Source organism: Haemaphysalis longicornis, unplaced genomic scaffold, assembly GCF_048455015.1.
Source record: "Haemaphysalis longicornis isolate Haplotype H1 unplaced genomic scaffold, Haemaphysalis longicornis Haplotype H1 scaffold_9, whole genome shotgun sequence".
NCBI classification, from domain to species: Eukaryota; Metazoa; Arthropoda; class Arachnida; order Ixodida; family Ixodidae; genus Haemaphysalis; species Haemaphysalis longicornis.
In genome coordinates, this window is record NW_027526460.1 from 470529 (window position 1) to 493780 (window position 23252).

General features: G+C 47.4%; 1 protein-coding gene and 1 long non-coding RNA gene across 2 annotated transcripts in view; one reads left to right on the plus strand and one right to left on the minus strand.

Annotated features, from left to right (window-relative positions):
* LOC144152068 (uncharacterized) overlaps positions 1-19120 on the minus strand; it is a 36226-nt gene extending 17106 nt beyond the window's left edge. Inside the window, exon 1 of the mRNA XM_077683272.1 lies at positions 18790-19120. Coding sequence (XP_077539398.1) covers positions 18790-18981 — 192 coding nt within the window. The 5' untranslated portion in view covers positions 18982-19120. The remainder of the gene's footprint in view (positions 1-18789) is intronic.
* Positions 10452-16837, plus strand: LOC144153075 (uncharacterized). Its single transcript, XR_013319306.1, has 3 exons — positions 10452-10674; positions 13261-13413; positions 16112-16837. It is a non-coding gene; the product is annotated as an uncharacterized LOC144153075 (long non-coding RNA).
* Positions 19121-23252: the final 4132 nt, after the last annotated feature.

Here is a 23252-nt window from a genome sequence, read left to right on the forward strand (position 1 = left end):
ACGATGTCACCCGCGTTGACGTCCGTAGTCCGCACCGCACCCCTCCCTACTATATAAAAAAATACTATCCGGCGCCCGGTTTCGATCCCTCGACCCTGCGGGCGGAACGCAATGTACATGGTGCTCTACCCACTGCGCCACAAAGCCGACACAGAATGGGACGCTACGAACGCGCCTTATATCGTTGACTCATTCAAATTACTGCTGACGAGCGCTCTCTCGTCAGCAGTTGCCACAAGTGCAACAACATTAACGTAACGCAAACTACTTAACGTCGTGCGCGCCCGGAAATGCTCTGCATTTGATCGTGCCCCTCGCGAGGGGGATGTTTCACTGCGTCTCCTCTCGGTCGCGGGACCCGTGGCGCCATCTGGCGAAGGCGCGGCACAACTCGTAGCACTTTCTTTGAAAAAGCGCCTCGAAAGCGCGGAAAATATGAAATAGGGATGTTTCGCTTCCTTCCCTGTTCTTTTTTTACCACTACTGCGCAAGTGCGCCCTTCTGCAGCGGTGGGTTCGCTTTGGCGTTTTGTTTGATTCCCGATTTTGATCTTGTACTTTCGCCATGATCATGTTTGCTGGAAATATGCGCCTCATTCAAAGAAGAGCCTGCTGCCGTACACATGAGCCAATTCGAAGTCAGTGAAGCGTGGCATTGCTCTTTAGGCAATGCGATGCATTAGAGAGGTCGTGCCCTCATGGTGTGCAGGACAGCTGGGAGGACCAGATTGCAAGGCTGACCGATGCAGGTTTGCCGCGCGAGCGCTGCTCAGCGCGCTAGCGGAGACTTTGATATCGCAAGCCCACAAGCAACGCACACCATGCACAAGGGAAGAAGGGGTCCCAAGAATTGCGGTGATCGTATGTCCATAGCGTGTCTCATCGGATTAAGAAGGCGGGTGGTCGCGCGGGCGTGCGTGTTGTTTTTTCGGCTCCTAGAAAACTTAGCGGTATGTGCGGTCGGATGAATGCGGGGCTGTAAACAGCAAAGGATGCAGCAAAAAACATGCCAATCGCTTTAGAGAGTGTATAGAAGGTGTGGTATATAAGATTGAGCTCTCGTGTCGCAAAAGCTATGTAGGGCAAACTGGCCGCTGCATTAACGATCGGCTCAGGGAGCACGCAAACACTTACGGACAGGCACTGGCAGCAATTTAGCTGCACGCGGTGCAAAGTGCCAGCAGTGCTGCAGCTCTCCCCACCAGCATTTTATAGCACCGTAATCTTGAAGGTGCATCGTGAGCAGCGCACGAGAGATGTCAGCAATGACAGTGAAAGTCTGTGCCAGCGTCTCCCATGCATGCTTGCACAGACGGGCCCAACAAAAGTTGGCGGTCGTTTGATGGTTTCAGATAGTTTGAGCTGAACGTTTCCTGCAAATACCATTCTCAGTATCGCTTAGCCACATTATGAAATTTAAGCTGCAAAGCCACCAACTCTTCTAACCGGTGTTTAAGTGTCTCCACAGCGGGCGAGTTGGAGCTGTGAAGAATGAGCTACACTCCATCTCACTGTAACCTCCCGCAGCCGCTGGCGTGCTAACGGGTGTCATGCCGTGCCGTGACTTTTTAAAGACGATAGTCTTTCTTGGGCTACTTAAACCCAGAAATTTTGGTCTGTCTGTATGTCTGTCTGTCTGTCTGTCTGTCCGTCTGTCTGTCTGTGACTCGATTCAGCCACCCGGCCAAAGGAAAACAATGCCTGCGCAATAGTCTTATATAGTCACAGCTAAATCTACCCGTCTATATCCGGTGTAATGTTCATACTTGTCAACATTGTTGAAGAAGAACAAGACATTACGCAAATATGAGACAACAAATCAATACAGAAGGGATATTTGCAGTGTTCCTTTATAAAAATTCAGACATGCTTGGCTTTTGCGAAATTAAATACTTCATCAACTGCAGAAAAAGAATTCACTCCGCCGTCGCCTGCTGTCGCCCGCGCCACTATAGCTTCTGGTGCCATTTTAAGAAATCAACCGGCAACAGTTACGCAAGGTTCCAATAGATAGTCTCCACGTTCTGCTTGCAACGCACGTGGAGTAGCTAAACGCGGTTCTATAAACGTTGAAGTAGGGTGCCTCGATTAACGCGCGTCTTCACCGTACGGCAGCGTTCGCATCGAGACACCCGGTTTGGAGCACTGGAACGCGGGAAATTTAAAATGATTTAAGCAAACATATGGCGTCTTTACCTTGGGAGGAGCGCGACGCAAGAGGAACAACATCAGAGGTGAGCGGTAAAGCAAATTTACTTCGCAAAAGCCGATAAAGACTATCGTCTTTTAACGGCATTTGCAACGAAAGGAGCAGATACGCGGCCAAATTTTTCGGCTACTAAACGCAGAAACTTTGGTCTATCTGTATGTCTGTCTGTTTTTCTGTCGAAAAGGGAATTTTTATTAAAACTGGTTACAGCTAGGACCCTCTGTACCTAGCTACTACACGCTTCGACAGGGCACAGGATATACGCAATGGTCTACAGAGGAAACGAAGTGAACATCACACAAGTTTACAAAAAACAAGGTCCACCGCACCGAAGGCTCTTTACAATAATGTCCACGGCACAAGGTCCAGACACCAGAGTTTACACGTGGGAGTCAACATAAAATCCACAACAGTTCACACACATCAGTTTTACTCTGTGCTCATGTCTACGTCCGCACATAGAGCCATGCTGAGCCAGGCCTCGCTGCTGTGTGAGCCAGGTTGCCTAAACTGCGCCTTGGCTTCGGTCTGTAACTTTATTCAGTCACCCGGCCAAAGCGAAACAGAAGCTGCGCAATAGTCTTATGTATACCCACGGCCAAATCTAAACGTCTGAGTCCCGTGGCAATGTTCATACTTGTCAACATTGTTGAACAAGGACAGGATATTATGCAAATATAAGGCAGAAAAGCAATACATAAGTAATGTTTGCAGTGTTCCTTTATTAAAAAAAATTCATGGATGCTTGGTTTTCGCGATGAAATACTACATCAACTGTAGCAAAAAAACTTTACTTCGTCGCCTGCTGTTGTCTGCGCTACTATAGCTCTTGGCGGCAATTTAAGAAATCAAACGGCAACAGTGACGAAACGTACCACTATATAGGTTCCACGTTCCGCTTGGAACGCTCTTGGAGTAGGGCAACGTGGTTCTACAAACGTTGGAGTAGCGTGCCTCGATTCACGCGCGTCTCCGCCGTACGGCAGTGCTTTACTTCGCTTCACTTTATTTCCTTAAAGACCCCACAGGGGGGTATTACATAAGGGGTGGGTTGTACAAACATAGATACAAAAGCCACAGGTTAACATTGGAGATGCATAGACACACTTTGAATAAAACGTGATGGACAGGTGATTGAAACACCATCGTGGGGAAGGTCATTCCATTCTTTGGCGGCGCGGCAGAGAAATGGTGCAGAAAATGTTGAGGTGCCAGATCTGGGTCGGAAAACTTGAAGTGGTTGGCCTGCGCTGGCAATGAGGCACCCGATCTGGAGCAGTGGAACGCGGTAAATTTAAATTTACTTGAGCCAACCTCTACCGTGTTATCTTGGGAGGAACGAGACGGGAGAGGAACAGCATGAGATGGGAGCGGGAAAGAGAAGGGAAACATTTATGTGGCAGGGGTGCCAGTCGACTATCGTCTTTTGTCGACATTCGCCACGAAATAAGCAGAAGCGCGGCCATTATTCAGTGCCTGGAATGAAATCCCATCGTGGGCAGGGGGACTACGCCTTTATGAGGAGTTGAGTACAGTTCAAAGTCCTGCCAGAGCGATTGCTGCATCTAGCAGCCGGCAGAGCGGCGTCATATTTGCTGCAAGCGGACCCGTGGGCGATGCGATGAGGTTTTTACGGGGGGGGGGGGGAGAGAGAGAGAGAGAGAGAGAGAGAGAGAGAGAGAGAGAGAGAGAGAGAGAGAGAGAGAGAGAGAGAGAGAGAGAGAGAGAGGGAGAAAAGGGCCGAACTGTCTGGGAAAAGAGAGAGAGAGAATAACTTTAATGAAAACCAGCGATGTTAGCCGAGCCGTCGGGCTGGCTTGCTACGCTAGATGAGAGAAGAAAAACAAAAAGAAAAGAAATGTGAAAGTGAAAAGATGTAATTTCCTGAGGCCAAAATTTTTAATCACAAAACACTGTCCAGTTCTGTGCTCCGAAGAAACTCCGAAAGAGCTTTGATTGCACGCGCACCTGACTGGGACCCGAACACGGACCCAAAACCGCCCTCAGCTCAAGTCCCGCATCAAGCTGCCTGCACAAAGATAATATGAGTTTCTGTCTGTGCACGGTGTACTTTGGACATGATGTCCCCACTTTGCGTTGGCAATCGGGGAGACGCTTCTTAGCACCAATCAGCCATGCTCCCACCAAAGATGAAAGGACAGATAACACAGAGACCCAAAGTTTAAACCTGAAGGCGCGCTCTGGGAGCAACATTGACGTAGACGAAGTAGTTGAGAGAAAACACTAAAGTAAAAAGTTTAGAAGACAGAAGCGGCCGTTTGAGCTAGACCGAGGGTCCGAAGCCCGAGGCACCCAGCGCAGATGCCACGCGGGGTGTGGAGCGCCGCGTCCCCGCTTAAACCCAGGCTGGGCCGATGGCCCCCGCAATGGCAGTGTCTTCCGGTCTTGCGGCCCGCGCACACACCGCTTATGGTCAAGAGATCCAGAGTCAAAAGCTCCAAAGAGTCAAAAGATCCAATAACCACGTGACATCCGAGTCAAAACATCCAATTGGTCAAAAGGTCCAATGTGGGTCAAAAGGTCCAGAGTCAGAAGATCCAACGAGTCAAAAGGTCCAAAGTGATTCAAAAGATGCAACAAAGTCAACAGATCCAGAGGGTCAAAATTCCGAAACCGCGTCACAAGGTCCAACGAATTATGAGAACCTTCGGAGCCATGGCTAGGGTATGCAATATAGACTACGTCATGTTATTGTACTTTAAATGTTGTTTTGGCTCCCCTACTTGAACTTTCACTTTTAAATGTAGAAGCTATGCACTTGGCGAAGCCGTGGCTGATTTGAACGTTATGCACAGCACCATTCATCAAGCTTGTTTTTATTTATCATTATTTTCTCAGATTGTTCTCTTTTCTCGTTCCTCTGCCATTGGATACTATTACATTAGAATAAGTTGGTAGTTATTGCTTGTGTAGAATGTGAGCTTCACTGATGTCAAGAGCCCCGACCCCATGTCGCTCATATTCGGCTACGCTGCACCGACTTGTATGATTGCGGCTGAAAATATTCCGGACAAATGTTCTTACATCTTGTTAATCAAAATCAACATCCATCAAATAAATGACCATTATAGAGTTCATGATTACGCCCACAAAAAAATCAAGAGTTGGAATATCAATGCTACATTGCTACACTTTGGGAAGCTCGTTACTAGGTTTCCAAGCGATCCGAGTAGAACCACGTCATGATAACCTGAAGCCGCTAGTTGCAGTCCGCCTGTCTCTTTTTGTGACACTCTCGATAATGTAGTACCAACCCCTGCTTGTGTGGCTTCGCTTCCATAAGTGATTTTTCCCTTTTGTGCAGCTAAAGAGGTACAGGCGGTGGGGAGCTGATGATGACAGTGGTCTAGGATGAGAACAAAGCCACGGCCAAAGTACGGCCAGTATGCGTTGAGTAAGAATGCCGAAAATGACAAATTAGCTATCCTTTCAGCAAATTAAATATATGTATGTTCCAGAAAGCATTAAGAATGCCTTTGGGTATTTCGAACCGCGAACACACTGAACAAACCGATTTCTTGGAATAGGGGGTGACGCCGGGACGGAAACGTCCGGCGGGGTAGGGAAAGTGCCCTTAGAAAGTCATTCCTATTAAGGCATTATTTGCGTTGTGTCATCAGTAAATAGAAGAGCACATGGATGCAAAATGCCAAAAAATTACGAGTTCTTCGTGATTGAGTTAGAAAGCGACTGGTTCCTATCCCCTAGCGAAGGCCATCAATTACGCAGCTGTTATCACAGGTACGCAATCGAAAGTGGAAAAAAATTGTTTCATTCACTGATTTTTAAGCAAAGATGTGGTGATAATAAGTCGCTAGAAAGAAAACGATATATGCAACAATAATATTATCCCGAAGCTACAGTTATTCCGGCAACTATTCCGCAGACAGAGAGTGCTTCATTTGGTAAGGCCGCATAACCTTTTCGCTACGTTAAAATAATGCATAATTACAAGCAAGAAAACATGTATTAAATAAGTAAGATTTTAAGTGCGAATGCACTTCTTAAGCGAGCCTGAAGCGTCCGCCGCCGTCCGCATAGCAACAGCTGCGGGTGCGCGCGCTCCTCGTCTTCCTTGGTAACGGGGGGAGATGGGCGCGCGCTGCCTGGCCGCTGACATGGCACATGCCCACGTGGGGGATTGGCCAGGAATCTCCTCGTCTTCCTTGGCAACGGGGGGAGATGGGCGCGCGCTGCCTGGCCGCTGACATGGCACATACCCACGTGGGGGATTGGCCAGGAATCGGGCGTGAGAAGGGCTAATGCACCCGCTTAAAGGAGTACTGACACGAAATTTCAAAGCTGAGATCCGCTCTAGCAATCAAGTACAACGACAACACAAATAGGTGTCTGTGAATAAATGCATCTTTCTTTCTTTGTAGTTGTGTGTGTGTGTGTGTGTGATCTCTATTTCGCGAACATTACCGAACCGCGCAAATTCAACTCGTGCATTCGCACTTTCACATTCTTCCCCTCGGGGAAATGCGGGGAATTTTTGTGCCTGCAGCTGCCACGACGCACATATCTTGCTTCACACAACGCGCGCTTGAGTTGATTTTTTACCGAAATCCCCGTGTGCCGAAAGGCTCCGAAACCGGAATTCCCTACAATGAAAACACCGGAGCCGGTAAACAGCATTGTTAATGTGCGTTTCAGCACTGAGATAATTCCCCATGCCCGTGACGCAAACGTATTTTTGTATGAGAGCAACATGCATATACTTGAAAAAAGAAACACTAGCATATGGCTCGGAAATTGGTGCTTAGAACGAATGAACACGCTCCTTGTAGGGAAAACGAAGAGTTAACGGAACTATAGTATTGACCCTTAGCAAAAAAAAAAAAGTGCGCCAAGGTGAGGCCCATACAGAGACTAGATCCCCTGACTGGCCTTAGGCGCGTCAAAAGGTCCAATACGAGTCAAAAGATCCAATGAATGAAAAGGTCCAATGGGTCAAAAGGTCCACAGTGAGTCAAGAGATCCAACGCGTCAAAAGATCCAATATTGGACCCTTTGACTCGTTGGATCTTTCGACTCTTTGGATCTCTTAACTCGGAATCCGCACACACACGCCGCATGCATTTCTTGAAAAAAAAAAAAAAAAAACGGGGCATGGCGACCGAAAAAGTATGCTACAAAATAGAGAAAGCAAACTGAGCGGGGGCTCCGCGACAATATTGTGACGTAGCCAAGGACGACGCAGGTCTCTTCAAGGGACAAAAGTTTCATGGATTGAATTTCTGCTCCGCTAAGAACTCGAAGAATGCATGCACAAGCGGCGACAGAGCAGTCAACAACGTGGCGTGCATGCAGACGAGTGTCGGCGAATCGAATTCCGCAGCGTCTGCTCTGTGGCCATTTATCCTTCTGCGTTATTGTTTTCGGAGCCATCCGACGGATCAGATCGCTAACACTGAAGAACATTCTAGTCTATAGTGACCACAGGGTGACACACTGTTGCTTTCAAATGAGATGGCGGCATATAAAATAACGGGAATGCAACACGCGTCTCGCATCGAACACAGCCGAGCGCGGCCAGACGCTGAAAACAAAACGCATCAGTAAAGCAAGCAGAAGGCATCACTAGTGGCAGTATGCATATATATATATATATATATATATATATATATATATATATATATATATATATATATATATATATATATATATATATATATATATATATATATATATATATATATATATATATATATATATATATATATATATATATATATATAATATCAGCAGTGACACAGTGGAGGCAATGTTTCCTTTCAGCCTAAGCCCGCAAGGAAGATGATACGCGGAGGCACCCTCCCGTCCGTCTTTTTCGTTGCATCACACTTGAGTTCCGTTGCACCGGAATTCGTGAAGGAAGTTAAATATGCGCCTCTTTGTCTCTAAGACCCACTTCCGCCGCATACGCTTCTCGCCTCTCACCAGTATTTTCGCCCTACTTTTTTATGCTTCTTCTTTTCTTCTTCTTTGAGCCAGATCAAGGAAGAAACTGCGCACTTTGCAATACACCAAGCAGGCTTTTTTTTATGACCGGCATTCGCCTTTCTCTTTCTCTCGCTATCTTTCTTTTGTGCGCTCTATTTTATACTTCAAGTGGACTCGAAATCGTTCACACTCGCGAGAGACGACGGAGAGAACTTCCTGCTCCTCTAAGCAGGCGACCTAGCACGACGGAAAAGCCTCGGCAGAAAGGAGGCCTGACTCGAGGGGAGATCTTAGCGCGCCTCGCCAGAGAATAGAAAAACAGGTGCCGTTGGCAAGAGAAAAAAAAAACATTCAACAATGACCTGCCGGTGGACCATTCCTCCCGACTGTGCAACCATGATCTGTCTGCCGCTAATGAAGCCGACGGTCGTTACAACGCATTTTCCCGCGGCCACCCGGTTAGAGAAGCAACATCGGCCGTTTTCTTTAACGAACCGACCGAGGAAAGAATTCAGTACATTTCCACTCTGACAAGAAGGATGAAGACCAGCAAAGCTGGCCATAGTAAGTAGGAGACGACACGAAACACGTGTGTGTGTAAATGGCGATTGAGCATGCTGATCATGCGATTGAGCAAGCTGAACGAAACTTGGGGCACCAACACGCGGGGGCAGTTTGTTCTCCCCCCGTAGAAGTGCGTGTATCGACAGCAGTCGGGAATTCCACAATATTCGCAACTTCAGTGTGAACGGCGTAATTACGAAGAGTAGGAGACACTCGACGGACTGGTAGAGTCGTCTTACCGGGTAATTGCCAAATAATTTGTATAGGGATAGTTTTGATCAAACAAGAGTTACAACTGTTTTCTGTTATTATGCCGCCACAATGGTTCTGGGAGAGAGAGAGAGAGAGAGAGAGAGAGAGAGAGAGAGAGAGAGAGAGAGAGAGAGAACAATAACGATTTATTAGAGAGCTTGGCTCCAACCTAAATGAATGGAGCTAAACTTTCCAGTGGTTCTGAATCGGCGAGCACGTGAAGCCTATCTGCTCCCATCTCCCCTTCCCAGCTGTGCGCGCACAAAGGGGTGACTGGTGATGTGCGCGTGCTTTGACGGGAAGACTCCGGCCAAAACGTCACTCCAGGAGCCCTTCAAAAGGCAACACAAAACTCTGGCTTTGGAGACGAAAAAGCCGCCCGCATCTTCCCACAGGGGGAACTCGAGTAAATGCGTCGCATCTACTCGAGTCAAGCAAAGCGTCACGTCAAGCGAAAGCCAAGCAAAGACGCCCTTGACTGAATTCCGAACGCGCGCTCCGCCGCTTATATACGTTGAGGGGACTGCGTAAGCCGGTCCCAGTCGACGACGTCGGCGTACTTGTAAAGCGGCGTGGACTTTAGGTGTTTGAGCCAAGAGCGGATGTTGCTTCGCCGGAGAACGGCACACCGGTTATATGCGCAGCGCGCCCGAAGGAGAGGAAACCGCGGAAGAGAGAGTTCTGCACATGCGCCAGCCCCAGCGCGTCTGCCGCGGCTATGACGCAACACAATCCAACACAATCCACTTTAATCCAATCCGAATCCAATCCAATCCAAGTCAAGCCAAGCCAAGCCAATCCAATCCATGCCAATCCAATCGAATCCAATCCAATGCCCCTCGCGAGAGAGTGTTCGAATCCAATCCAATGCCCCTCGCGTGAGTGTTCGCTATCGCCTCGACTCGACGCGCATGCGCAGTGAGCGTGCGGACTACGGACGCCAACGCGGGTGACATCGTGAGTTACTGAAATGCTCTGCATTTAAAATGTCCGCTCAATGTCGGTTTATCCGCCCACGCTACACGGGAAAACCGAAACAAATACAGCTTCGCTGTAGAACAGATGCGGTAAGGGTGATTCCTCAGCCAACTTCTCGCCCAGCCCTTGTGTCGTAACAGGGGCTAGTTTATGCGACCAGACTGCATAGATTGGGTCAATCAATGAATCATAGATTGGTTAAGATGCATAATAATTATTCGCCATGAAGGACATCAGACGACGCGCTTCTATGTGTATACAAAATGCATGGAAGTGGTGAGCTCTGCTTCAATTTTGACCGCTTGGTGATCTTTACCTTGCCCTAAGTCTTGTACGTATTGGCGACTCCGTGTTTGTGCTCGCCACCTAGCGACTATCGCGAGAATCGCCCTAGTCAGGTCCGGTTGCGGACTTCCCCATGGCGCCGCACGCCTGTTTAGCGTCGTAACTGCGTAGTTTTCGTGATACTGCGGAAAGAAGACCCAAAGACGATAAAGCGGACGTGTAAGGAGCTTTATTGCGCCCCCTTCGGTGTGACGGCACGATTGAAGTGCAGCAGTGCATACTTTTACCGCCTCCCGCGAGAGGCAGACGACGCGCACCCCGCAAGACGCTGTGGACACGGAACCAACGGATTGTAAAAAAGAAGTGACGCCCACCATGCGAGTTTGACCAAAGCACTTCGCTCAAAACAACTACTTCCAGGTCAGCAGCTACTTGCTTTTTCATTGTGAAGCTGTTGTTGTTGTTGTTGTTGTTCCTTTTCGATTGGCACATACCCACGTGGGGGATTGGCCAAGAAACGGGGTGGCTTTTCGGGCTAAATCGCCCACCTCATGGCCCTATATACTTAGCCTGTAGGAATTGGGGAAACGGTTACCGAATTATATGATAAGTCTAAAGAATGAATCAGTGAATGATGTCATTTTTTGGGAGAAAAGGCTAAAAAATTTTGATCGAGTCGAGTTAGCAGGACATGCGTCTGGTCTCAGATATGTACGCGTGAATGGCCGCAATAATCCCTCTATGACAAAACCCCAGGGATGTGGCCCCGAACGAAAGAAGCACCGGCATCGACAGAGGAAGGCCAATACGTTGAATTGGTGCGGCTAGATACCGTTTCCGAATGAAAGAAAAACCGCGGCAGTACAGGAAAAAGTGTTCGATTGTTTCAACTTCACCGCAAGCAGCACAAAGACCGGAGGAGGTGAGACCAGCGCGATGCAAATAAAAGTTAAGCTGCGGTATCCTGCATCTGATACTTGTTAAAGTGACCTCACACTGGCGGGACTCGCAAAATCTCGCATTCCAAGTGTGAGCAAGATGGGCATAGTCATCCAAGCCTGTGATAGTACCTTCCTGTGTCATCCCTAGTCGTAGAAATCTGCGGAACCTTGCGCGCGCCAGGAGGAATGGGGTAGGGCTGAGGTCCACCGTAGGGCCATCTAAAGCTGAACCGGCCAAAGAGTCAGCCGTTTCATTGAGCCATAGGCCCCTGTGTCCTGGGACCCAGATGAGCCGGATGTCGCGTAAATGGGGAGGCACAAGGCGGCTGAAGGTACGGATAAGTAATGAGTTTTTTGGAGATGTTAGCGCGGTACAAACCGACAGGGAATCAGAAATAATAGCAACATTTAAATATTGTGAAGGTAATTCTTTTAAGGCCATAACTATCGCAAAAAACTCAGCTTCGAGTATAGGAGTAAAATCAGGTAAACGATAAGAAAGTGACCAATTAAGTTGTGGGCTGAAAATTCCCACGCCCGCCCTCTCCGCACGTTGCGATGCATCCGTTGCCACTACCACATGTGAGCGCAAGTTCCCCAGATGCTCATCCAGCAAACCGATTAGTATCCGTGTGGATAGCAGTTTGGCGTTATGGGGGAATACGTTATCGAGGGACAGAGGAGCAGGTACGACTTCAGGTAACATCGGAAGAATTTCCGGAAGACTGATGTTGAGCGGTGAAAGCAAGCTTTGGGCATACACACATTGAGGACGATTGTATCGAGGCCATGGATAGTTAAAAAACAATGCTGGCTGAGCCACCATCAATGACAAAGGTTTGCTCAAAGGAGACTCAAAGATTCCCATCATAGTCTGCACTGTTAAAAGTTTAAAGCGAGACTCTAGACACGGCGAGCGGGCTTCTAAATACAGAATGTTGTTTGCGGTAGGCCGAGACACAATCTCAGTGCTCGTCGCTCCAAAAGAATAAGAGGACGGAGTTTGTACGTTGCTGCACCCGAAAAGAGGACACACCCAAATTCTAAAATGGGTCTTACATAACCACCGTATATAAAGAGTAGGGTGTCCCTCCGCATGCCAATTTTTCTGTTGCTAACTCTACGCAACAATGCTAGAGCTCTTTCCCCTTTTGTGAAGCTGCATTGCATGCGCGTGGGCGCATGCGCGGCGCGCTTCCCCCGTGTGCTCTGCTCGAACATGTACTGTACCTGCCCTTTTCATATATCTGCTAGGTGCTAAACATATCTATTAGGTGCGAATATTGTCAAGATACATGTCTGAAATGAATCCCTGATTTCAATTAGCTTGGAACATTGTTTTTTTACTTCGCGCTTGAAGCAGCGCCTCAAATGCGCATCTGCACGGCCGCCCCGCGCGCAGCTCGACGTACTCGACGCTCAAGTCGGTGAATGACAAAACTCCCGCAGCTTCGACAGCTTTAAGCAGCGAACGCACGACGTTATCTTATCGGCGCATGCTGTGTCGCCTCTTTGTTTACTCTTATCGCACGTGTGATTCTAGTTTAGTTGTTTCCCGGAAGCAAGTTGTGCACGTTCCAAACGCCCGCAGTGATCCGTGTGCCATGTAACCTGCTAGCACGACTATTTACTAATTATTAATTAGCGAACGTCGCGGGCGGCTGCACATCAAAATATTCACACTTGAGTCTAAAAGCGGAGAATCACGACATTTCGAGAAAAAAAAAATGTAGCGGAAATTTAACGTGCGCTTCGAATGTAGAACGATTTAAAACACAGCCCGATTGCATAGAACTTGACTTCACCTGCAGCTATCCAACGCCCTAAACATTACACCACGGCGTAAGATGTTCGCTTTATAAGTTTATCCAGCACCCGTAAGTTGCATGCTGTCATCGCTGTCATGAGAAGTCAAATATTTTCTGCAAAGCGTTTACAGCAGTTCGATATAAACCAAGTTGTTCTAAAGGGATCTTTTTTCAGTACTGCTGATATGTTCAATGGTTTGCAATTAAATTTTCGTGTTGTCGTGGCATGCTAACGATATACTGAACTGGATTTTCAGGCTGCGAATCGAAGAGGAAGGTACCAAAGAAAACAGCAGTTCCAAGTCAGGACCTGCCAAAATCGTCAACCCATGATGCCGTGAAAGCTGCCCGGCATGAACAGCTGTGCGCAGAAAGACAACTAAGGATGCAGCAGTCCATCATTCATCACTGTAAGCATAAGTTGAAAACCATCCTCTAAAAACATACATAGCACCCATTTTATTCTACCTTTCTTGAAATCAGGGCGGGTAGACGTCTGCAGCCAAATCATGCAGCTCAGTTATTCTTGACACGCCGCTGATCACCACTGCTGGCCCTTTTGCTGTTCAGGTGACACAACAATGCTCATTTTCTATGCCATTTTAACCAACATCATTATTCGATGAAATCAGGGATATTACCATTTTCCAGGAGGAGATTTCGCGCACGTTAAAGATCCCCAGGTGGTCAAAATTAATCCGTAGCCCTCCACTACGGCGCGCCCCATCGCCTGCGTTGCGTCGGCGCGTTAAACCCTACAATCAATCAATCAATCAATTTTCCAGGAGGAAGGCGGGTTGGAACACCAATTTCTTCCAGCTTGTGTCAAAATTTAGTCACCACACCCAACAGCAAGCGTTGCAAGTCATGGCACCAAAAGAGTGGGCACCTTTCGTCACACTAGGTCTTTGGCAGCTTCGAGCCAACAACTCCGAGTGCAGAGCCAACGCGGGAAACAAATTTAGGCGATATCGCCATGGTGATATGACCAACGTAACATCTGTTGACTACTTCTGTGGGATGACGATGATGTTTATCCGGGGGCAAAATCTTGTTCAGCACACCTCGAATTTGGCGCTTTAAAATGAGTAGAAGAATCCGGGGCACGGCAGCGTGCCACGTCGATAATGTGGGTATTATTCTGGGGCGCATGACCGTTCAGGCATCCTCGTAAGACATTGGCATTCTTTCGTTGTCTATGTGAATATGTCACGTGTGTCAGCATGGGTTTGAAGCAGCAGCAGCATGTATTCTTGCATGGCCGTTTCCATTTCTAGTGAAGTGTACCAGACACAATGAATGTTTATTCAGCCACATATTCCCTAAAACAGGCTGCACACACACACAAAATTCGCAGCTTTCACAGGTTATTAGCAAAAGCTTTTGGGTGGGCGGTAACGTTTGCTGTTGAGAAGTGGAGGGACCTGAATTCAAAACCCAAAATTTTCGAAGTTGCCAAAAGCACTTTTTTTCATCTTCTCGGCCAAGTGTAACACATAATATAATAGTCGATACACACATATCTTGATACCCACAGACAAGCCGAGAAAAGAAGGCCCTCTCATAATAACCTACCGACGGTTGTCACAAAAATGACCATACAGGCACTTATCCACAGCCATTTCATCATTATGGTTTGCATATATAATGAGATGATTCGTTGCACAAAATACGTTGTCAATGAGCTTCTGTCCTGTCGTTTTAAGTGTGGAGCACTTTAGGGGCGCAGCTTGCCTTTGTAGCTCGCTAGGGGTCGAGGCGTCACGCGCCTAAACAGAAACTCCGAAAAGAAAATCGCTTCCCGAACCTGGGTCCCTCTCGTTAAGAAGCTAATGTCTATTCCGTTTCACCGCAAAAACTTTCGAAATAACAAAATGAGCGAATTGCACCTGCTGTTTGATTAAAAGGGTAGTGCGGTTCAGGCAAGCTCAAATAATCCGGGCTATTCATCCATCCAACAAAACTCATTGCTACACCATTGCGCAGCAACACATAAAAAGCCTTGCAGAGTTTTTAAAGCCTCATCAGTGCTCCCAATCTTCCGCTTTTCTCATTACAGTGCGTCGAGTCACTGTTCTGACTGCTAATATACGGTTGCTCCCTCAAATGTGTCACAGAGCCCTTGCCACGTCATATCAAGGTGCAGTACGCGGACCATTTCAAATCCACTCCATGAAGCAATTACTCTTTTGTGATGATTGCAAAATTTTCATCGACCAAAATCGTAGCAAGATGTAGACTCCTAAGCCTTTCGATGAAACAAAGCTGTATGTCATCGTCATGGTCACAGTAAAGTGCAAAGCTTCTTTGCGCTAGTTTCCTGAAAAAAAAAAAAAAACCACAATATTCCTCAGCTGGCACAACTTCCTTTTTTCCTTTTTAAGTGAAGAGCACTTTATGGGCTCGCCTTGTCGTCTTAACTCGGTAACGGTCGATGCGACTGCCGGAATCAGGCGGCGCAGCGAGATAACGGACCCAAGTAGATCCTTCTGTACCCGCGGTGTCAGGCAGTCACGCTGAGGCTTCGAGAACCATGCGGTTTAAATAGTCATAACCGTTCAAACCTCGTGAACCGCTGGCGCTTGTCATACATTTTCACATTGTTTAACGCAAAGAAAACTTCAGGTACATTAAAGGCAAAATCTGTGTATATAACAGGCATCCCAGCGTTCATATAGCTAGGAACGCTTGTTGGGATGGTTTATTACGAGAGTAAGCGAAAAAATCGGCCGCGCAAGAAAGAAATGGCGCGTTCGAAATAACGCCGAAAGGCTCCAGCCGCGCAAGAAAAAAAATGGCGCGTTTGAAATGCCGCAGAAAGGCTTAGCCGCGCAAGAAAAAAATTACGCGTTTGAAATGACACAAAGCAGCTCCAGCATACGAAATAAAAGCAAGCGCAAAAAGAACCGAACTCCCGTTGGGGCAGTTTCAGGCGGGGGGCGCGCGTGCACTGCGAAGGCGGGAAATTTGAAATGCAATGGGTGGAAGCAGTGAGCGGATAACGGCGCTGCAGCTCGTTATGGCGAATCACTGCTCTGCACTTCCGACAGCTATCACATTGAGTGGAGCAGCTTTACTTTTTGCTTCTTTTCTTTCTTTGTTTCGCAGGGTGCTCACGGGAGCCCGCTTTCACTCCTGCGAGGCCTGCTACTGCCCACGCAGAGCTGGCGTCTCAAGCTCGTGTGAAAATCGACAAGGCTGTTCAAGTTATATCAGGAGCACTTGTAAACGAATTTGTTTACACCGTAGATGGTTCGAATGTTAATTCCTTAACAGGACTGCCCTCACTAGTTGCTAGTGTCTGGGTACGGCCTATGCGGGAAGAAACAGCCAGTTGCCCACGAGCAGTCCATGCCGGTGCAGTCCATGCATGAAAAACAACAGAAACACTGATTATTACATACCAAGTAGTACTTCAGTATCCATTACTTTTACAGAAAATACATATTCTTGAATAGCTCCACTCGACTGCTGTTAACTCAACCCTTGTGCACTTGCAGGACTGCAAGCTCTGGTCGAATAAACCATGTTAACTAAAAATTCTATTATTTGCTCAAAACAGTCCACTTGCTTTTCAGCACTGAATCCTGCAAAAGTTCCTGAGAAAAGGCACCAGTTTCTAAACGCTGTTACAACATGAGACTATAATCCGATACCAAAAATACGAAGTCAATTTAACAGCTTACTGAGAAACACCCCAAGAAAGGCGATTGCTCTACTTGCTGAGTTAAGTCTAGCAGGATGTTAACTTTTAGCTCTGTTGTACAACGTGCACAGGTCAGAAAGTGGCTTACCTGCTAGGTAGCGGTAAGGTTATAGATAACGTGAGATTAAGCAAACCTGGTTATAGCGAACTGCAATATGCACCACGATTAGTTCGATATATCCAATAGTTCGAAATAGCCGAACCCGCCTATAACGAGTTTTTTGTTACGAGTTCGCAATACGCGGGAACCCCCCCCCCCACCCCACATCCTCCACCTGCCATCCCCGCATGCAGAAATGAACCTAATAAAGTACGCATTACCATACACGAAACTATCCGTTTTGTGCAAGCAATACCGCTACTTTCCGCTGTAACTACCTACTTTCCCAAAAAAGCGGTGATTCTTGTTTTCACTTTCGTTTTGGCGGCGTCAACTATACTCGGTTACAACTTAAGAACGGCACCACTTCATGTAGTGTATCACTCCGCCAAAGCGCCGGACCCGTGTTGTCAGTGCGCGCGCGTTTTGAAAGGGGTTTGCTATGAATGCGTGATATCGTCTGCCTTGTCTCACGCAGTTTGTTTGTCGTCACTGGAGTCGTGTATAAGCATATTAAGTCCAAAAAATCACGGGAACGGCTCACACCATGTTCAAAATATTCCCAGTAACGCCCTACTTGCGCCGCGCGGAAAAACATCCGGCTACGGTGATAAGGCACAGCGGCAACTTCTGGTGCCGTTCTTAAGTTGTCACCGAGTATATCATTCTCTACATGAGACATCATTTGCATCTGTTGCAGTCGGTGTCCTTCAATATATAAGCAATATTGGTGGAGCGCATTGACTGCCTAAAGCGCTTCATTAAGCATCGGACGGCTTCCACTCGCGACATCCTCCGCCTCTTCGGTGCTTCCAGCAGCGCCAGCAGCCATGACATCGGCGACGGTGTCGGCGTCCGAAGGGCTCACAGTGAGGGCAACGTCGTCATCGACACTCAGGCAATCCCCAGGCAGTCACGTCGCTCCATGGGAGGCTCAACATCTCCATAGCATCCAATCATAATCTCGATCGCCGCTCCGAGACCATGCATTTTGGCGGCAATTCTAGGCGCGCCGAGTTCGATATGTGAACTTCGTCATAAGGAATATGCCTCGCATGTATTTTCGTAACTGATCTTTCGTTGTTCAATATATAGCATAATTTGCTCTATCCGTGTTCGTTATAATTGGTTTGACTTACAAACTTGACAAACTTAACATACAAACGTTAAACCACAACCCTTGTGTGGTTAAATTATACAGCACGTAAAAGCAATGAAAATCAACTATATTTAAATAAAACACGAGAATAAAACTGACTCCTTTTACATATTAGTGCAACACAATTGTAAATTGACAACATATTTGTTTCAAATCATTCAAAACGCCCATAATGCGACATGAATCGCAATGATGAGTTCTAAAAAACCAAAAGCAGGTATAGCAGTGAGCAAAAAAAAAAAAAGGAAAAACCGGGCGGAATTGCAGAACTACACACAGTGACACACCATGTACCGATCTTACTGAAGTCATTGCTAATGCAATGTGACATGGATGGCTGTTTAAATTCTAAGCGGATTGTCGTTCATGTCGCCGCTGGTGATGCAGCACCAACACTAAAGTGGCGAGCGGAACATCCATGCCTCGAATATATGGCGTTTCCGTTCTTCGCCACAATCCGAGATAAGCCTCTGCGAGGGCGACGGAGCCCACTACATAACTGACGCAGTTCGACAGCACACAATACAGAGCAAAATCTAAACGTCTGCCAAGATGTAAGCGAACACGCGTCGCGCATTTTTTCGGAACGCGCTTTCGTCTAGATTCTATCCATATGCGAGTGCTGCGCTTCTAAGCGCACATCGCGCCATCAGTACGAGCGTAAAGGCAACAAACAAAACACCGAAAGTGTTCTTATTGCCCTGTTTCTTCCGACTCATATATTTTTTCTGCAGTTAGCGCTCAGACCAGATCATTATTCAGGAGGATACGGCAAAGCTCTACCCAGCCCGAACAGTGGTAGTTAAAAGTGCTCGACTTACCTGTCGCAGCGGATAAGAGCCGCAGCAAGGTGTTTGCACTTCTCTGACAGCCCTGGTGCGCATGAGCATGCACTGCCCTTCCACGATTCTTGGCTCGATAAAGAGGCAGCTTATCTTGAGCGAAATGCGATGCGGTTCCTCGGTCACACCCGACGTTTGCATGCACAGAGCGACGACCTCAGCTGTTTCCATCGTTCTGATCTTTGACGGGCCCGATCAAGATAAGGTCCTCGGCAGAAATCATGCGCTCTTCCTCACCAAAACAAGGCGAATAAACGCTCCAGTAAGAATCTTAGCACGGCAGCAAGCGGAACTGCGACGGTGGACCTGTTTTCCGACGCCCTTTTGTTTGTTTTGACTGATGTTGCCAGACTGCGTCGCGGAGCTTGTAGTTGCGAATAGCAACAACTGTTTTCGTTTTCGTTTCCTTCAGAAAAACAGCCGCCGCAGCAGAGAATCGAACGCACGACTTCGTGCCCCATAGCCTACCTCCTTATACACGGAGCCGGTGTGGTAGGTGTAGAGGGGTCGTCAATTTGCCATATTTCAAACCAAACGACTTTGTGCGATGTAACTATTGCAGGCTTAATTACCTGCAGTACCAAGCATGTGCTGAGCAAAACATCTGAAATCATTACCGCACAATTATTTAAAGCTAAACGAACGTCATTTCAAAATTGTTAGTAAATTCTTTCTCTAACATAGCAAAGGCAACAAAAAATTACAAGCCGTGGGTATTTTAGTACCAAATCTTTATGTTCCTTCGTTGAAAGGGACTTGATTACAACGAAAGCTACGAGTATTTCTCGCGGCGAACCGCTCGTTTCCGAGCTCTACAAATCAGGAAACGCGTTTGCGTTTTGAAGCAGGCTGTAATAAACCGGCTTTAAAATTTCCACCTCTACGAAATTTGGCATATGGTTATAAAGCGCCAGACTAGTCGGTGGAAAATACTAACTTGATTCCAACGTTACAGTTTTGAAGTGCTCTGAAGGAACCACTGTGTGCCGTTTCAAATCCACTGGTACTGTTCATTGCGCACTATTGCGGGGACGATGGGCCTCCTCGATTATCAGTACCGGATCGTCCGCGGACTGCCCGAGACGCGATCCGGCGCTCGATTTTCCCATGTATTCCTATGGGACTTCCGATCCGAGGGCAGTCCTCGGAGTCCCCGAGGACTGCCCAGGACTGGTAAATCAGGGAGGCCCAATATGGGCCTCCTCAAGGTTGCCATCGCGCGAAATTTGAAAACTGCTTGGCAAGGTGCAAGTATTTCTCCTTTCCAGGTAAAAAACTCCGAGTTGCAGCAGTTACCTCTGGCTCCATTCTTGTTTTAAAAAAAGTCATTTCATTAAGCAATGCTGACTTATGCCTCTTTTGGAACGTACTCAACTCCTGGGTACTTCTCCAACTTAAAGGAGCCATGAAGACAAAATACAAGTTGGGTGTATTAGAAAGACTGCTTAGTCCCAATAACAATGATACCAATATCATCGCAATCTTCGAACAAATAACGGAGATATGAAAGAAAACGCGTGAAGCAGTCGCGACCCCCTAGCCAATTTTCCGCAACTTTTCTATGACGTCACGGAACCTTGTTTGTGCGATTGGCGGCCGTTTAACTGACCTGTCGCGACGACACATGACTGGACGTCTGTAATGGGGCCTCTAGTTCCATTTGACCGCATCACTTGAATACTAACGTGCAGTTAACGCACTGAAAATTATTTATTGTTGGCCCGTATGACGTCATTCTTGCTCATAACACGTGACTGTGGCGCAAAATCTGAAAGATTTTAATACTTCTTGCTTTTTTTTCGTTAAAAACATATTTTGTGGCTGTAATGAAGCTGAGTGAGATACTGAATCCTAGTTCTTTCAAATTAAAGGAAGTTGTATTTTCTCTTCATGGCTCCTTCAACATAGAAACTGTCCCGGCATTGCTAACCCTTTTCCACTGGGCTGTCCAGCCGTATTGAGACTCTCAGCCGTAGTGCACATGCAGTTGCAGTGAAGCAGTCTATCCTACCGCGACGTTGCACCGTAGTGAGACTAGTATCCATTTTTTTCTGACGTTCCGCCGTAACACACTTTTCGCCATATATTGCAAGGAATCCCTGCGGGTGGGCTTCCGGATTCCCCACAACGCCCAATCAGCGTGTCGGCGAATTCGGCCATCAGTGAAGAGACCCAGCACGCGGTTTTTTTTTTTTTTTAACGAGGCACCGCTATTCGCAAGTGGCGCGCCCTATAGGAGGCGCGCAAAGCGATCGAAGATGTATGTCCTACGGAGTAAAGCCCCTATATTTGGGAGGATTGGGGGGTTCCCTCTATGGACCGCCGCTTATGAGCGCGTTGAAAGCAAAGGGGGCAGCTCTACGCTGAGAAGGCGTGACGTAATTTAAACAGTTGGCGGGAACAATTACGTCATGCATTGGCAACTTCAGCCTGCGTAAAAGTGACGTAAAGCTACGTAACAGCATAAAAATGGTGGTTGTTTTTGTCGCAAAATACAAGCAAAATGGGGCAAAAAATTGCCCCGGCTTACGACGCCGCGAAATGTGTGGCAATTTGCAGCAGGCGCAGTTTCGCATGCGCGCTGTTTAAGGCATGTTTCTTACCGAAACAAATTATAGTTTCAACTGCTTCCAAGTCAGCGATCATGGAGCATACAAATAACGTGCAGTATTTTGCTTTTATGTTTGGCAATAAAATAAAAATTATTTGTTTGGCGTAACCGCAACATAAGAGGGCAGTACAAGCCTCTCCATGACAAAGAGAATCCAATGAATGGCATTTGTCCATACTCGTTCTAGTAAGCTGTTGGGTCACATGATCGAACTCAAGAGAAAAATAACAAAGAAAAGTGAGTATTTGGTTCATTAGAGCGCTGATTGAAGTCCAGCTTGACGAATGAGTGAATTGGCGACATCGGTGCGCTCCGCGGTGATCAGGCGTAGCGCTTCGCTGCTCTATGTGTCATAGAAGCGATGGTCGCGGCCGTCTTTTCCTGTGATCACGCCATAAACTTGCAACGATGGCGTGGCGGCGGTGGCGGCAGGGAAGGTGATAACGCAACAAAGCTTGCATTGAAGCAGAGAGCCCAGCTGTGTTACTAAAAGCGATTGAAAGAAATGTTATGTTCTTCAGCTCGACATCCGCCTTTCGCTCGCTTTTGGATCAACGTTACTCGATCGCCTTGTGGTGTTCACGCCGAATTTGACCTCCAGAAATGTGTTTTTCTTGTCAGCCTCAGCTACAGTCTTAATTTTTATAGTACATGCCAAGTGTTTTTATATCTTTCTTGCACAATATTTGATACCTTGGTAGCGATCTTTATGAGTGAGTCGTCAAATTACACTGCATGTCGTCATAGCTATAGGTGCAGCACGTCACTGATTGCTTACGTCGTGCTTACGCAAAAAAACATGGGCGAATTTCCGGCAATTTGTGCAGTCGAGAATAGCGCGCCGGGTACGTAGCGACAACTGAAAACAGAGTAATCAGCGTTGCCGAACGAACCTTGCGCTGAACGAACTTTGCGTTTGGCAACGCTGATTACTCTAGTTTCAGTTGGCGCCACGTGCCCGGTCTTGAAGAAAAATTTCGAGTACGGCAGGCAGTATGATAAGCGAATAACAAAAAATGGGGCGGCCGTCTGCTCTTGGAACAGCCTAGCAAACGACGGCAGCAGCGGCCTTTGCTTATAGTGCGCATGCGGCTACTCTCGCCTAGTTTGCCGTAACACTCCATCACGAGGCGCTGATCGACCAAACGGTCGACGCTCCGGTGATATTGGTAAAAAATTGGGCGGGTGTACATTGTTGGCAGCTGTTTGTCTTGTGTTACTGTCCAATGGTACATTTTAGGCACGTGTTTGTTTTGTGTCACTCATTGATTTTGGTTGTTTAGCTGGACTTGTCCTGCCACCAAATATTTCTAATATTTTAGGACGTTCAGTTTCCATTTTTAATGTTTGTTTGCACTGCCTCTGATGTATAAGGATGTATAAGGGGGCAAATGTGGCTATTAAACACAGATTTCCTGCTCACATTATTCTCACCATATTGTTACGTGTGTAACCAGCAACAGAGCGCAGACGCCAATCGTCCAGAGCCGGTGTGCGCCGTTCTGGCGTGTCTCCATCATCCTCATCCTCATCATGGAAATCACAAGCATGATCATCAGCGCCTAAGCCGCGAGGAAGACAAGAACGTGCCCCCTTCGTGAGCGCGTGTTCTTGGTGCGACTGCTACCAGGCATCAGGCACAAGTTTTCCAATATATACCCTCTTTTCTCTCTCCTGCTGGCCCTCATCAATTGTTGCACCGTGACACTGGTGGAGGTGCTGGGTACCGGAGCATCTGATGCCCAGGTCGCCCTCTGAAAGCCCTGAGCGACCTCCTAGCGTCTGCACGCCCGTACATCGCTGCAGCCGCCGCAAGCTAGGCCTACCTCCA